The 16,396-nt window shown below is 44.5% G+C and overlaps 1 protein-coding gene across 7 annotated transcripts in view; it reads left to right on the forward strand.

The window, feature by feature from the left end:
* Window positions 1–2,565: 2,565 nt before the first annotated feature.
* ZNF133 (zinc finger protein 133) overlaps window positions 2,566–16,396 on the forward strand; it is a 31,211-nt gene continuing 17,380 nt past the window's right edge. For 3 of the 7 annotated variants that reach the window (XM_089896492.1, XM_089896494.1, XM_089896495.1), the window contains exon 1: window positions 3,360–15,065. Coding sequence is in view for 2 of the 7 variants with exons in the window: in XM_089896489.1 (XP_089752615.1) it covers window positions 15,045–15,065 (21 nt within the window). In the remaining 5 variants the exon portion in view is untranslated. Of the gene's footprint in view, window positions 2,987–3,358; window positions 15,066–16,396 lie in introns of those variants that run through there. The other 4 variants (XM_089896489.1, XM_089896493.1, XM_022594250.3 and 1 more) reach the window with 4 other exon arrangements.

The raw sequence follows: 16,396 nt of genomic DNA on the forward strand, positions 1-16,396 counted from the left end.
TAAATCACACACTACCAATAACAACACACACCTATTCTCAACTGTACAAAAACATGCAGACCTACCCTGGGGAGATGTGGAAAATCACGTCTTTGTTGTCAGGTCCATTCCTAAGGCAAAGGTCAGCTCTCCCTCTCTTGTCTTTTCTGCATCAAGGGTTTAAGCTGCTCAGTAGGTCAGTTTTAAGTTGTAAGGGAAGCCATAATCACCCAGTGATACCAGGTGGCTGTTATTCTCAAGCACCACCCCTCGGTATGGGTTCTTCCCAGCAGGACTCCTCAGCCTTCACACCTCTTAGGTGAAATCCACATCACATCCCTGAAGACCAGTGTGGATTAAAAAAAAAAAAAAAAAAAACACAACCTAAAAGTTGAGAATGATATTTTACTCGGTGGACATCCTGAGTATTTAAGCCCGGGAGACAGCCTCTCAGATGGCTCTGAAAGAGTGTTCCATAGAGGTAAGGGAGGAGCCAGGATATATAGGAGTTTTTGAAGAAAAAAACAAACAAACAAACCAGGTAGTCAGAACATCAAAGATTCCTGTTATTTAAAGAAAAAACAGACATCTCCAGTTAATGAATTTAGCACTTTTCTATGTATGGGAAGATGCAAGAGTCTAGGCGCCTTGAAATCATTCCTTTGATATGCACCCAACTACCTAGGGCCAGTACCCTTTTTTCTCCATCCTGAATCGCCTCAGGGTGCACAGTTGGGAGGGGCTGCAGTGGCCAAAACAGCCTTTGTTTACTGATCGGGCAGGTGACTTCCTTGACTTTCTTTGTCCACGTAGCTAATGTGGACTAAAAATGCCACCTGCCCGATCAGTAAACAAAGGCTGTTGTGGCCACCAAGGCATCAGCCACTGCAGCCACACCTCACCCACCACGGTGCACCCTGAGGGGCCTCAGGATGGGAAAGAACAGGATACTGGTCCCAGATAGCTAAGGTGCGTAGCAAAGGAATGATTTGAGTGAACCCAGACTCTTGCATCTTCCCATACATAGAAAAGCACTAAATTTATTAACTTGATGTCTGATTTTCTTTAATTAACAGTAACTTTTGATGTTCTGACTACCTGGTTTTTGTTGCAAAACTCCTATATATCCTGGCTCCCCCACTCCCTCTTCGGAGCAGTCCCGCAGAGCTAACTGAGAGGCTGCCTCCTAAGCTTGAAGTCCTCAGAAAGTCCGCCTGATAAAACATAATTCTCAACTTTCAGGTTGTGCATTTTCAGTCGACACTAATTTCTTGGTGAATGACTAGTCGTAGGGTGGGGCAGAGAGGGATGTGGAGAGACGGTCCAAGTCAGACTGGGCACTTTCTCCAGGGCAGGGGCTGAATGGAATTCATTACGAACAAGGCAGCTTCCGGTCAAGAGAAGGGGATGGATTCAGCCTCCAAGAGCTAAAAAGGAATTTTAGGAAATTCTTGTCTCTCCCTGGCTTTCCGGGCCATGTGAATATTTTCTTGGTCTTCCTAGAGGACAAAATTTCAGAAAGCAAATCTGAGGAAAGTAAACAGAACCGAGAAGGTGCCCTAGTGGAAACGCCCTTCCACAGTGAAGTGGGGTGTGTTCTTCAGCTCCCCAGTTGAGGTATCCCAGATAGCACCAGTGCTGCCCCATTTTCAGGAAAAGACCCAGAGAGCTGTGGACAAAAAAAGAAAAAAAAAATATGGCGCCTGCCATTCCAATAAACAACGAATGTTGCCTGCAGTCAAGGCGTCAGTCTCTGCAGCCACACCGAGGGTGCACCCTGAGGGTGCGCCCTGAGGGGACTTCAGGATGGAGAAAAACAGGATATTGGCCCTAGATAGCTAACGTGCCATATCAAAGGAATCATTTCACTGAGCCCGGACTCTTGCATCTTCCCATGCATAGAAAAGTGTTAAATTCATTGAGATATGTGTTCTTTTGTGACTAGTGGTCATCTTTTGAGGTTCAACCACGCGTTTTTTTCAGCAAAAACTCCTATATATCCTGGCTCCTCCCTTACCTCTTTGAAATAGTTCCCCAGAGCTAGCTGAGCGGCTGTCTCCCAGGTGTAAGCCCACCAAATTTAACATAATTCTCAACTTTCAGGTTGTTGTCTTTTTCCGGTACACAGAGCGAAGACTATGAGGGGATCAGCCCCAAGCTATGGTCTATCAGTGAGGCTCCTGTCCCCCCACTAGATGGATGAGAGGCTGCCCATAAATCTGTGGACTCCACACAGGGACAAGACCTCAGGGAGCACAGACGGATGTTTCGGTTGCGGACATGGGCTGGAACCCGCGTCTGCCTCCTTCGGCCGTGAGATCCCGGTAATATGCCTCGTCTCTCCCAGTCTCAGTAACCACCCCCGCCATGGGTTTAAGTGAGTTCAAGGGTTATGTGAAATGGTGGACACCACGTCTGAGCGGCGCTCACGGAGCGCGGGCACAGCCTCGCTTCCCCGCAACTGGAGCGGGATAGACCTCACGTCCCAGGGCCACCCACCGGCGCCCACCCCAGGAGCCAAACGGAAGCTCCCCTTAAACGTCACTTCCGCCAACCGAGGAGGCGGGCTCGGCACCGGATGCGGAAGTCACTGCAGGGGTGAGTGGGGAGGGTAGTCTCTGAGGCGGAGGTGTTAGAGAAAGGGGTCAGTGCACGGAGAGAAGCTACATGCTTTCGCTACATGCCTTCTCCACGTGGTTTGAAGAAAAAAAACAGGGGGAATCCGGGCGCCACAGTGGCCATTCTCTGGTGGCCGGAGCATGTCACCCAGAAACGGCTCACTCAGAGGCCAGTGGGAGCGCCTGGCGGGCGGCGCGCTTGATGGCGCCGAGCATACTGGGAGGTGTGGTCCCGGCGCGACCCGAAGATTCTGGGTAGTGTAGTCCTGGCGTCCTGCTGGAGTGGCCCCCGAGCTGGTGGCTCTAGTGACCCCTTGTTCTTTGGTGGCGCTGGTGAGTGTGGCTCCCTCGGGCCCTCGCTGCAGCCGTGCCCTTCCCCGCGCAGAAAGGTAAGTCCTGAAAGACTGGCCTGCGGGCTGGGGCTGGAGACGGTTCGGGTGGTGGGGAGAGGTGGTGGCGGCGGGGACGCGCTGTCGTGGCTCAGGCCGTGCCCTGCCGGGTGTCACATTTGGGGATGTGGGCGCGCATCTCCGAGGGACGTGGGTGAAGCCCAGACGCGATGCCCAGTGGTGGTGGCTGCTGGGCTCCGGCCTCCTCCTAGGTTCGGCCTTGGCCGAAATAGCGGTATTGGGAGAGGCGGTCGCTCATGCCACGAGTCCTCGGGTTTAGGGGTTTGAGTAAGTAAGCTTTGGGGGCCTTATGTTTCCGAGGGGGTGACAGGTGCCAGCAGGCCCCGGTGCCAGGTGTCTTGAGTTCTGGTGGGTGGGAGCTGGTAGTCTTCTTTCGGGCCCGGCTACCCCTCGGCTTTGCTGAGGCCTCCCGCGGATGGGCGGCCGGCGTGGGCCAACGCGCCCGGGATGGGCTGGGTGTGGAGTGGCCATTTTGGCGCGATCTTGCGGGGTGTGTGGGGGGGTGTCTCAGTTTGGCTGGTCGCCCCTGGGTTTGGGACTTGGAGGAAGAGGTCGTCTGGGGCCCACCGAGCAAGTTTTTCAGAGGTCCTGGAAACCATCATTGATCACGGGAATCAAGGATTTAGACATCTCTGGTGTGGCCCGGCTTTGGGATCTTACGTTCCATTTTAAATTTTTATTACGGAGAAATTTTAAAGGGAAATAAATAGAACTCTGTAAATCCATCACGCAGACTTAACCCTTATCACCTCGTGAACAATCTTGATTCATCTCAGAATGATACACTGAGAATCCTTACAACCCACAGAGGTTCGCTGTCACTGCCCTGCGTAAGAGTCTGGCCTCCACGGCCAGATTTCATCCAGACTCTGTCACCTTATAACTGTGTCACCTTAGGCAAGAGACTGACCTCACTGTGCCTCGGTTATCTCATCTGTAAAATGAAAATAATAAATCTTACTTCACTGGGTTGTGAGGCTAGAATGAGATTAAACTCATCCAGCGCCCGGAACAGTCTTCGGTATATACTAAGTGCCCAGTGAGTGTGAACTTCCCTCGTAAAGATCAGCGGTGAGAGAGGATCAGCTAAGGCCCGGTGTTCTAGCCTACATTCCAGCTCTGTTCCCAGCAAGCTGCCCGCGGTCTTTTCTTCTGTGTCAGGTCCCTTCCTGATGCCTTTAAGAAAGAGGAAACCCTACCCTGCTGGAGCTTGAGAGTTTCCAGCGACTCTCCTGAACCTTTCGGTTCTCATTCTGCCCCCTGTGGCTCCTGCCTGCCCAGAGAGGACTGCCTGGTGGGCCAGGGGAGGACCCTGGGCTCCTGACAGCCCAGCCTCAGGTGGGGACCGCTTGCCTTTTGCCTGCTGGACCATGGGTGGGTTTCCTTCGCTCAACTTTGACATCTTGTGCCTTGTAATGCCCCATCCCGGGATCAGGGCCCCAGCTGGTTTCCCCAGGAAGCAAGGCCTGTTGTAAGGGTGGCCATTTTCACAGGGACTGTTCTTCAGACCCAGCGTCCTCCTTCACTACCCCTCCATCCTTGCGCCAGCGCTCCGTCTCAGCGTTTATTCAGACCTGCTCACTCCCGGGGCTTGTCCACCGTGAAGGCCTCGGCCTTCTGGTCTTGTTCCGTCCAGTGCCCTCACTGCCTTTTTGTCCCAGGCCTGTCATTTCACACACAGTTACCTCAGAAGTCCTTACACATACGGACTTCTCGTTGTAATATAACCACAATTTCATCATTACACCCAACAAAATTAATAGTTCCTTTTCCAGTTGTTTTAAAGTTTCTTTCAGTCAGAAGAGCTCTGGTCAGAGACAGGAGAGGGAGATGTATGTGGAATTCGGTGTGGTGGTTTTCCCTGTCTCTGCCCCTCTCCCCACATTTCTTCTAACCTTGCAGATCTGGTTAACATCTCCAACTTCTGCCCTTGGTACAAGCTGGGCCTCTTTGTTCTTTCCAGACTTAACTCCTGTTCGGTGGCTGCCGTGTTCTCTCCCCTTTGCTGTGCGCTGGATCCCCTTCTCCTTCCCCGTCTCCACTCCTGCAGCGCCCTTGCTCCTGCCTCTTCTCCACCTTCTTCTCCCTCTGCCCCCCCTTCCCCCACCGCTGCCTCTTGAGTTGGGCACCTGAGGTATAAATACTGATCTTGCCATTCAGCCTGCTAGAAAGGGACCTTTCTAATCGTTTGCTTCTGTCCCCACTCCGAAGTCAGACTGCCCAGATTCAAATCTCAGTTTCACCATATCTAGCTGTGTGGCCCTGAGCATGTTACGTTGCCTCTCTGAGCCTTCTGTTCCTCGTCTGCCAAATGGGGATCAGAATGGTGTCCACCTGACAGGGATGTTGGGTGTGATAACCCTAGCCATGCGGTTAGAGCGCCTAGTACATAAATACTCAGTAACTGTTCGTTAGAATTATTATTAATGCTTCCAACTTGTTCTCCATGTCACCCTTTCAGTGTCCTCCCCTATTCCCCACACTCGTCAGACCCTGCTTTACAGCTGCATGGAAACTTATTCCATTGTCTGCTTTTGTTTCTCCGTACCTCTCTGCTTGAGCATCAACTCCTGTGATGAGCTGGGACGCGCTCCCCCGGCAGAGCACGCTGCACGTCCCCGGCAGTATTCCCGGGCTCCCATTCGCTGTGGGATGCTTGACACATCAGGACCCCAGGGCTCAGGCTGTGTCATGACTGTCCAGCTGTCCCATTGGACTGGGAGGTGGTTCTTTGACGGTCGGGTGCCTCATCTTGTGCTTCTTGAGCCACTGATAGAGTTCCTGGGACCGGGTTAAATGAGTGCCGGGTTAAGTGAGACTACGTGAGTGATGCATGGTGAAGACATGAGTGTCATCCTTGCTGGAAGGATGGAAGTTCCCATGGGGAGTCTGATTGGAGAGTGCGCTGTGGGCATTAGTGGAGTGAGCCCTGAATAGCGAGTTAGTGTGGACTTGATGTGGGTGCGGGAGGGACCCAGTAAAGGGTCCTGAGCAGAGCAGGGACCACAGTTTCCCTCCAGCTCTTGCCCTGCAGCTTTCGTCCCCTTCAGAGCTAAACTCCTTGAAAGAATTCTCTTTTCTTGCTGTCTCCGTTAATATCCTTCCATTGCCTTTTAAATATTCCAGTAAGGCTTTTCAGCTTTACCCACTAAAAAATATTCTTTGTCTAAGTTACCACTGAGCTTCCTGTGGCTAAATACCAGTCCATGCTCAGCAACATTTTACATAGTTGCATTCATCTTAGGATCTCTTTTCATGTTACTGTCCCTGGTTTCCAGGTTTTCCTCCTACCTCATAGGCTGCGCCTCCTCTGTCTCCTTGGCTGGCTTCTTTACTCCCAGACCCCCTGTGGAAGGCCCCGCTTCAGCTCCATCTCTCCTTGGTGGCCCCGTCCACTCTCAAGGCCTGAGATGCCATCTCTCTGAGGTTCAGCCAAGATCTCTGCCTTCAACTCCAAATCCCAGTCTCCTGTCTACTTGGCATTTCCACTTGGGTATCTTATGGGCATCCAAACCTGATGTGTCCAACAACAAACTCTGATCAACTCCTGTAAACGTGCCCCGCCCCCGTGGAGGATGGACAGTTCTTTCAGGGAGTTCAGCTGTAAAAGGGAGCAGAGACATGGCAACGCCTTCAGCTTCCTCAGGCTCAGAACTTCGGAGTCGTCCTCGACTCCTTTCTTGCTCTTACACTCCATATCCCCAGTAAGCAGCCTCCGCCGCTCCTGCTGTGGTCCGGGCCACCACCTCACCTGGATGGTCATAGCCCTTGAGTGATCTCTCTGCTTCCTTCCTTGTCCCTCTCAGTACAGCTGTATTAGTCAGTTCAGCAGGCAGGTCATGCATTTGCTCAAAGACCTCCAGTGGCTTCTCACCTCAGTCAAAGTCAGAACCTCCCCCACTCAGTGTCAGTCACTGCATACCAGCCACAGTGAACTGTCTCTGTGCCTTGACTGTGCCAGGCCGACTCTCGCCTCAGGGCCTTTGCACTGGCTGTTCTCTTGCATGTGATGCTCTCTTCAAAGTTACTCACTTGGCTCATCCCTCACAGCCTTCAGATTTTTATTCAATCATCTTCTCAGCAAGGCCTTCCTAACCACTATTTAAAATCTCAAAACCCCGTCTCTTTTGTGTTACTTCTTTTCTGCTTCCCTGCTTTATTTTCTTTATCTCACTCATTACTTTCTGATCTGGTGTGTGTTTTATTTGTTAATTTAATATGTCCATCTTCCTTCTCTAAACTTGCATGTCAGTGAGGGCAGATGTTTTTGTCTTTGTTCACTTCTGTATCCCCAGGGTCTAAGATAGTGTCTGTCGCACAGTAAGAGCTTAGGACATTTTTAATAAGTAATCCAGCCATGTGTAGGTGGAGCTAATTCTGGGAGGAACGGGTCAGGCTGGCCGGGATGTCGGGAGATGGTCTGCAGAGCCTCTTGCAGGAGGGACTGTCCCTTCCCCAGATGGGGTTGGGGTGGGAGGCATAGAGAGTTCTTGGAGGTGGACTCAGTAGGCCTTGGTAACTGGTGTGATTTGGCAGGAAGAGAAGTACACCTGGTGCCCGAGTCAGCATGTGGGTGATGGGAAGGGTGCTTCTGTCATTAACGGAGCTGAAGAAGGCAGAGGCACAGCATGTCTGTGAGGGCTTTCATTATTGATTGCTGCACAACAAGCTCCCCAAGACCATGGCGTAGAGGAGCCACCATGTTATCATCTCTCCCAGTTCCTTCGGTTAAATCCGCTGGGCAGTCCTTCTGCTCCGTGGGAGTTATAGATCCAGCTGAATTTTCCCCCAAAGTCACTTGTGGACTCTTTTGGGTTGGACCATCCAAGACGGTTCCGTCACACATCTGGTGCTTTAGTGGACTGGCTGGAAGGCTGGGGGCACCTGGGCCCCACACTCCCTCTTCGTGGAGTATCGGGGCCTCTGCTTCTGTGTGGTCCCGCCAGCAGGGGAGTTGAAGTTCTTAAAGTGGCATCTGGGGCCTCCTGAGAGCATAAGCTGTGTAGCCTTCTTAAGACTTAAGCCTGTGGGACTTCCCTGGTGGTCCAGTGGGTAAGACTCCACACTCCCAATGCAGGGGGCCTGGCTTCAATCCCTGGTCAGGGAACTAGATCCGACATGCTGCAGCTAAGACCCAGCACAGCCAAAATAAATAAATAAATATTAAAAAAAAAAAAAAAGACTTAAGCCTGTAACTGACACAGTGTCACTTGTGCCACATTTATTGGTTAAAGTAGGAATGAGGTCAGTCTGAAGGAGCTCCCAATGTTTGAAGTTGAAATAATTTGAGCAGCAAAATAGTGATAATATTCTTTTTATTTTATTTTATTTTTTCACATCTTTATTGGAGTAAAATTGCTTCACAATGTTGTGTTAGTTTCTGCTGTACAACAAAGTGAATCAGCCATATGTATACATATGTCCCCATATCCCCTTCCTCTTGAGCCTCCCTCCCACCCTCCCTATCCCACCCCTGTCTATCCCACCCCTCTAGGTCATCACAAAGCATTGAGTTGACCTCCCTGTTCTGTGCAGCAGCTTCCCATCCATCCATTTTACATTTGGTAGTGTATATTTGTCAATGCTACTCTCTCACCTCATCCTCTTTTATTTTTTTATTGGAGTATAGTTGCCGTACAATGTTGTGTTCGTTTCTGCTGTACAGCGAAGTTATCAGTTGTACATATGCATATATCCACTGTTTTTTAGATTCTATTCCTATATAGGTCATTACAGAGTATTGAGTAGAGTTCCCTGTGCTATATAGTAGGTTCTTTTTAGCTATCTATTTTATATATAGTAGTGTGTATATGTCAGTCGCAATCTCCCAATTTATCCCTTCCCCGCAACCTTTCCCCCCAGTAACCATAAGTTTATTTTCTATATCTATATCTATATATCTATATAGATATATAGATATATCTATATCATAAGTTTATTTTCTATATCTATGACTCATTTCTGTTTTTTAAGTTCATTTGTACCATTTTTTTAGATTCCACATATAATAAAGTGATAATATTCTAATATAACCCATAGGATAAACTATAAATCCACACTGAAATAAATAAGAAGGGACAACTCTTGCTTACAGAAGAATTCCAATTAATTAATTTATTTATTTTTCATATTTATTTGTTTGGTTGCACCGGGTCTTAGTTGCAGCAGGCAGGCTCCTTAGTTGCATCATGCAAACTCTTAGTTGTGGCATGCATGTGAGATCTAGTTCCCTGACCAGAGATCGAACCCAGGCCCCCTGCATTGGGAGCATGGAGTCCTATCCACTGTGCCACCAGGGAAGTCCCCAGTTAATGAATTTAGAATGAAAGAGGGAAATAGAACATTGTCATTTGGTCAACACCACAGTAATAATTGTTGCAGACAGGTCCCATAAAATTATGCTGAAATTAGTGGGTGGAAGATTGAAGAGAAATAGGTTATTTGTATAATCTCAAAGTATCTCTCCCAAGATACATATTAATTATAAAGGGAAAAAGAGTGACTTTGCAATGGAGAAAGCCAGCAGACACTGCCTTAACCAAGTGATCAAGATTAAGGTTAACATCGTCAATAATGAAACATATCAATATCACGAACCCCTTGATAGGGTGCACTGAAAAAGACACATGACTTCTGAGGAATTCTAGCTCCAAATGAACTAATATCATTCTAATCATTTTTTAAAAATCAGATAAACCAAAACTGACAGATGTTGTTCAAAAATGTCACTTTCATGAAAGAAGGGACTGTCACAGATTGGAGGAGATGAAAGATATATGACAGCTAAATGCAATGTTGGAAGCTCAGTTGATATCTGGACCAGAGGAAGGACAGGACATTAGTGGAAAAACTGTTGAAATGTGGTTAAAAGTTGTAGTTTAGATAATAGTATTATATCAATGTTAATTTCCTGGTTTTGATCATTGTATTTTGGTTTTCCAAGATGTTAACATTAGAGAAAACTAAGTGACGGTTATATGGGAATTGACATTTTTGCAACTTCTTTTTAAGTCTAAAATTAAAAATGAAAAGTTTTATGGATTCATCAATCTTACATTGAATTGGATATTGGAAGAATGAGAGTTGAATTTTGTTAAAGAATATTTCAGCATGTATAAATGCAATCATGATTTTTCTTCTTGGATCTGTTCATTAATATAGTGTATTATAGTAATGGATTTTCTAATATTGAACCAGTCTTACGTTTCTGGGTAAATCCCACTTTGTCATGGTGGAATATTTTCTTATTGCTTTGAATGATGGTATATTTTTGCCATGCATTTAATGTGGTAAAATATATATAACATAAGATTTACCATCTTAACCCTTTTCAGTGTATAAGTTCAGTAGCGTTAAGTACATTCATATTGTTGTGCCACCATCCGCACTCTCCACCTGCAGAACTGAAACTCTGTACCCATTAAACAGTAACTCTCTATTTCCCCTTCCCCCCAACTGCTCTCAACCTTCATTCTGCTTCCTGTCTCTATGGATTACTCTAGGTACCTCATATAAGTGGTATCATACAGTATTTGTCCTTTTGTGTTTGGTTTGTTTCACTTAGCATCATATCTTTAAAGTTCATCCATGTTGTAGCATGTGTCAGAATTTTTTTTGAGGCTGAATAATATTCATTGTATGTATGTACCACATTTTGTTTATCCATTCATCTATTGACAGACACTTGGATTACTTTCACATTGTAGCTATTGTGAATAATGCTGCTCACACAAGTGTACAAATATCTGTTCAAGTCCCTGCTTTCAATTCTTTTGGGGAAATACCCGGAAGTGGAACTGGAAGATCATATGATAATTTCTTTTTTTTTTTGATAATTTCTATTTTTAATTTTTTGAGGAACTGCTATATTATTTTCCATAGTGGTTGCACCATTGTACATTCCCCCCAGCAATGCACAAGGGTTGAATGACAATTATGAAAAGTCTGATGGAAGTCTGGTATATTTTTTGCCTAGAATCACTTAGGATTTTTGTTGTTATTCTTCAAAGTCTGATAGTTTTTCCAGTAGATACCTTGAAGTTGTTGGTTGTGAGTCAATTTTTCCCTTGTACTCTGTAAGCCCTTTCATATTTAGATTCAGGTCATTTTTAAAAAAAATTTTGTTGGAGTACAGTTGATTTACAATGTTGTGTTAGTTTCAGGTGTACAGCAAAGTGATCCAGTTATACATATACATATATTCATTCTTTTTTAGATTCTTTTCCCATATAGGTTATTACAGAGTATTGAGTAGAGTTCCTTGTGCTATACAGGAGGTCCTTGTTGGTTATCTATCTATATCTATCTATATATTTTATATATAGTAGTGTATGTATGTTAATCCCACGCTCCTAATTTACACCCCCCCACACATTTCCCCTTCGGTAACCATAAGTTTGTTTTTGAAATCTGCGAGTCTGTTTCTGTTTTGTAAATAAGTTCATTTATATCATTTTTAAAAATTAGATTCCAGGGGCTTCCCTGGCGGTGCAGTGGTTAAGAATCCGCCTGCCAGTGCAGGGGACACGGGTTTGAGCCCTGGTCCGGGAAGATCACACATGCCACGGAGCAACTAAGCCTGTGCACCACAACTACTGAGCCTGTGCTCTAGAGCCCGTGAGCCACAACTACTGAGCCTGGGCACCACAACTACTGAAGCCCACGCGCCTAGAGCCCGTGCTCCACAGCAAGAGAAGCCACCGCAGTTAGAAGCCCACGCACCGCAAGGAAGAGTAGCTCCCACTCGCCGCAACTAGAGAAAGCCAGTGCACAGCAATGAAGACTCAACGCCATCAAAAATAAAGAAAATAAATAAATTAAAAAAAAATTAGATTCCACATATGAGTGATATCACATGATATTTGTCTTTCTCTTTCTGACTTACTTCACTTAGTATGATTATCTCTAGGTCCATCCATGTTGCTGCAAATGGCATTATTTCATTCTTTTTTATGGCTAATAGTCCATTGTGTATATGTACCACATCTTTTTTATCCATTCCTCTGTTGATAGACATTTAAGTTGCTTCCGTATCCTGGCTACTGTAACTAGTGCTGCAGTGAACATTGGGGTGCATGTATCTTTTCTAATTATGGTTTTCTCTGGATATATACCCAGGAGTGGGATTGGTGGATCATATGGTAGCTCTATTTTTAGTTTTTTAAAGAACTTCCATACTGTTCTCCATAGTGGTTATACCAATTTACATTCCCACCAATAGTGCAAGAGGGTTCCCTTTTCTCCACACTCTCTCCAGCATTTATTGTTTGTAGAATTTTTGATGATGGCCATTCCGACCGGTGTTAGGTGATCCTTCATTGAAGTTTTGGTTTGCATTTCTCTGATAATTAGTGATGTTGAGCATCTTTTCATGTGCTTTTTGGCCATATGTATGTCTTCTTTGAAGAAATGTCTATTTAGATCTTCTGCCCATTTTTTGATTGGGTTTTTTTTTTGACATAGAGCTGCATGGGCTGCTTGTATATTTCGGAGATTAATCCCTTGGCGATCGCTTCATTTGCAAATATTTTCTCCCATCCTGTGGGTTGTCTTTTCATTTTGCTTATGGTTTCCTTTGCTGTGCAAAAGCTTTTAAGTTTAATTAGATCCCACTTGTTTATTTTTGTTTTCATTTTCATTACCCTAGGAGGTGGGTCAAGAAAGATATTGCTGTGATTCAAGTCATCTATTTTTGAAGTTTTCTTGGGTTATAGTTTTAAATATTAGTTCTGTTCCTTCCCCACCCCCACCCCAACCCTTTTTTGGTTTATTTCTTTGTTTTCTTCTGCAGGAGCTGCAATTATACAAATGAAATACTTTGTTTGTCTGCTTTCCATTTCAACCATTTTTTCTCTAACTCTTTTTACTTCTTTCTTTCATTTTCATCTCATCCTGTTAGCCTTCAGTGGCCATCATGTTTTCATTTCACTCTATTCTTCCTTGGTGTCTTATAATTTAGTCTTCATTTCTTTCTTTTTTTTTGGCTGTGTGGTTTACAGTATCTTAGTTCCCTGCACTTATTTACAAAACAGAAACAGACTCACATATTTCAAAAACAAACTTATGGTTACCAAAGGGGAAGTGAATTGATAATTGATTCTAATGGCCAATTTTTGTCCTTCATTATTGCTTTAGGTTTCTCTGGTTTTGTTCACAATGCAATGTTTTTTCTGTGTATACTTTTTGCTTTTTAAAAGAAAAATCTTAAAAATAAAGGAGGCAATAGCATAATGAATGTCCTTATGTGCATCATCTTGATTTAACACTTGTTTATATTTTGCCATATTTGTTGCATCTGGGTTTTTGGTTTTTGGGTTCCTTTGGTGTTTGAGAATTTTTTAATGGAAAAATTTCAAACATATTCAAAGCAAGGAAACTATAATAAAACCCCAGCTTTAACAGTAATCACTGTGTAGCAATCTTGGGAGGGGGGTGGTTTGTCCAATTTTTCCTGAAGTGTTTTTGTTTGTTTGTTTTTATAAATACATTTATTTATTTTTGGCTGTGTTGGATCTTCATTGCTGCCCGTGGGCTTTCTCTTGTTGCGGCCGCGGTGCGTGGGCTTCTCATTGTGGTGGCTTCTCCCATTGCAGAGCACGCGCTCTAGGGCTCAGCAGAGCACAGGCTCTAGGGCTTATGGGCTTAGTTGCTCCATGGCACATGGGTTCTTCCCGGACCAGGGCTTGAACCCGTGTCTCCGGAATTGGCAGGCGGATTCTTAACCATTGTGCCACCAGGGAAGCCCTCCTGAAGTGTTTTTAAAAGCAATCCCATGGGTCATTTCATCCATAAATACTTCAGTGTATATTTTTTAAAAAAACAACCACAATAATACCATTTTCACAACCCCTCAAATTAATAATGATGTGTTAACACCTATAGTCAAGTAGAGAGCCTGAAAAACGTCCTTCTACATTTAGTTTGTTGGGATCAGGAGAGTTTGGGACCAAACCTACCGAAGGCCTGACTCTGAACTTTTTTCCAGGGCCCTGGTAAAAACCAGACTGTTACACTTCCACCGTGCCACCCCTCCCCCAGCTGTGGGGTTGGAGAGCAGACCCTGCCTCGCTCACTGGGAGAGCATTTCCAGCTGACACCCTTTAATTTCTGCTTTCCTTACACGGATCTGCCTTCTGAGATATCATCCTTTAGTGATACCAGGAAAAATGGCCACAGGGTCCTGGGAAGCCAGGGTAATGGTGAGTGTTTCCTGCATTTCCACACTGGCTGTCGCAGGATGGACACAATCCTTTCTCTTGTCTTGACCACCTTGTTGGCACCTGGCAAAGTCCAGCTCTAGTCCTGGAAGTGTAACTTATCTTACCTGCAGCCTGTTTGACCCATGACTTGGTCAGTTTAGGAAGTTACCGTCCCTGGAAATATTACCCGTGGAAAGGCACAGGATCAGAAAAGATGCAAGAAAAACCTTTAGTTTACACCTCAGATTGAACCCTGGCACGGAGACACACTACAACAACAAAAACAAAAACCAAGCAAATCTGGGGAATCTGAGTTCCAGAGTTGCCTTACTGTAAGATTCAGATATCCCATTTTCAATAATAAAAAAAATCACAAGGCATACAGAGAAACAGGACAGTATAGCCCATTCTGAGGTTAAAACATAGATCAATAGAAATGACCCCCAATGAAGGCCAGATGGTGGGCTTACTAGACAAAAGACTTTAAGAGAGCTGTCAGAGCTAATGGAAAACATGAACGAGGTCAAGAAAACAATGTAAAAACAAAATGGAAATGTCAGTAAAGAGATAGAAAACATGAAGAGGAACCAAGAAGCTTAATGAACTCTAAGTAGGATAACCTCTTAAAAGAGACCCACACCAAGATACATTATAATCAAGCCAAAGGCAACAGAATCTTGAGAGCAGCAACAGAGAGCTCAGAACTTAATCACAGATGTATGATCAGGTGATTTTCAACAACACTACCAAGACCATTCCATGTGGAAAGGACAGTCTATTCAATAGACACTGCTGGGAAAACTTATACCCACATGGAAGAGAATGAAAATTAACTCAAAATGGATCAAAGACCTAAAAAGGTAAGAGCTAAAACTGTAAAACTCTTAGAATAAAACATTGAGGAAAAGCTTCATGAAGTTGGATTTAGTTATGATTTGTTGGGTAATAACACCAAAAGCCCAGGCAACAAAAGAAAAAATAGATAAATTGGACTTTATCAGTTAAAAACTTTCGTGCATTAAAGAGTGTATATTTGCAAGTCATATATCCGATAAGTAATTAATGTCCAGAATATATAAAGATCTCAGAGAGCAACAACAAAAACCAAACACCCCAATTCAAGAACCGTCAAAGGACTTGAATAGACGTTTTTGCCAAGAAGATATACAGATAGCAAATAAGCACATAAAAAGATGGTTACTGTCACTAATCATTAGGGAAATGCAAATAAAGACCACAATGAGAGATCATTTTATACATTTCACATGATGGCTATTACCAAAAACTCAGAGGGCAGCAAGTGTTGTCAAGGATGTAGGGATACTAGAATCCTTTTACATTGTTAGTGGGGATATAAAATGGTGTGGCTCCTGTGGAAAACAGTACAGTGTTTCCTGAAGAAAATGAACATAGAATTACCATTTGATTCAGCAATTCAACTTCTGGGTATATACCCAAAAGAACTGAAAGCAATTTGTATGGTAGTATTATTCACAATAGCTAAAAGGTGGATACAAACCCAGTGTCCGTCAGTGGAGGAATGGTATATAAATACAGTAGAGTATTTTTTAGCCTTAAAAAGGAGGAAGTTCTGAGTACATTCTTCCACATGGCTGAAACTTTTTTTTTTTTTATTGTAGTATAGTTCACAATGTTTTGTTTCTGGTGTACAGCACAGTGATTCAGTTATACATATACATGTATCTATTCTTTTTCCAATCCTTTTCCCATTTAGGTTGTTATAGAATACTGAGCAGAGGTCCCTGTGCTATACAGTAGGTCCTTGTTGGTTATCTATTTTAAATATAGTAGTATGTATATGTCAAACTCCCAATTTATCCCTCCTCCCCACCTTTCCCTTTTGGTAACCATCTTTGTTTTCTAAGTCTGTGAGTCTGTTTCTGTTATGTAAATAAGTTCATTTGTGTCATTTTTTTTTTTAGATTCTGCATATAAGCAAAATCATATGATATTTGTCTTTCTCTGTCTGACTTACATCACTCCAGGTCCATCCACATTGCTGCAGATGGCATTACTTCATTCTTTTTTATGGCTGAGTAATATTCCATTGCATATATGTACCACATCTTCTTTATCGATTCATCTGTTGATGGACATTTAGGTTGCTTCCATGTCTTGGCTGTTGTAAACAGCGCTGCAGTGGACATTGGTGTACATGTATCCTTTCAAA

The sequence above is a fragment of the Delphinapterus leucas genome, chromosome 15 (genome assembly GCF_059928025.1).
Source record: "Delphinapterus leucas isolate spDelLeu-1000000601 "Yukka" chromosome 15, BTC_Dleu_Yukka2, whole genome shotgun sequence".
Lineage (NCBI taxonomy): Eukaryota > Metazoa > Chordata > Mammalia > Artiodactyla > Monodontidae > Delphinapterus > Delphinapterus leucas.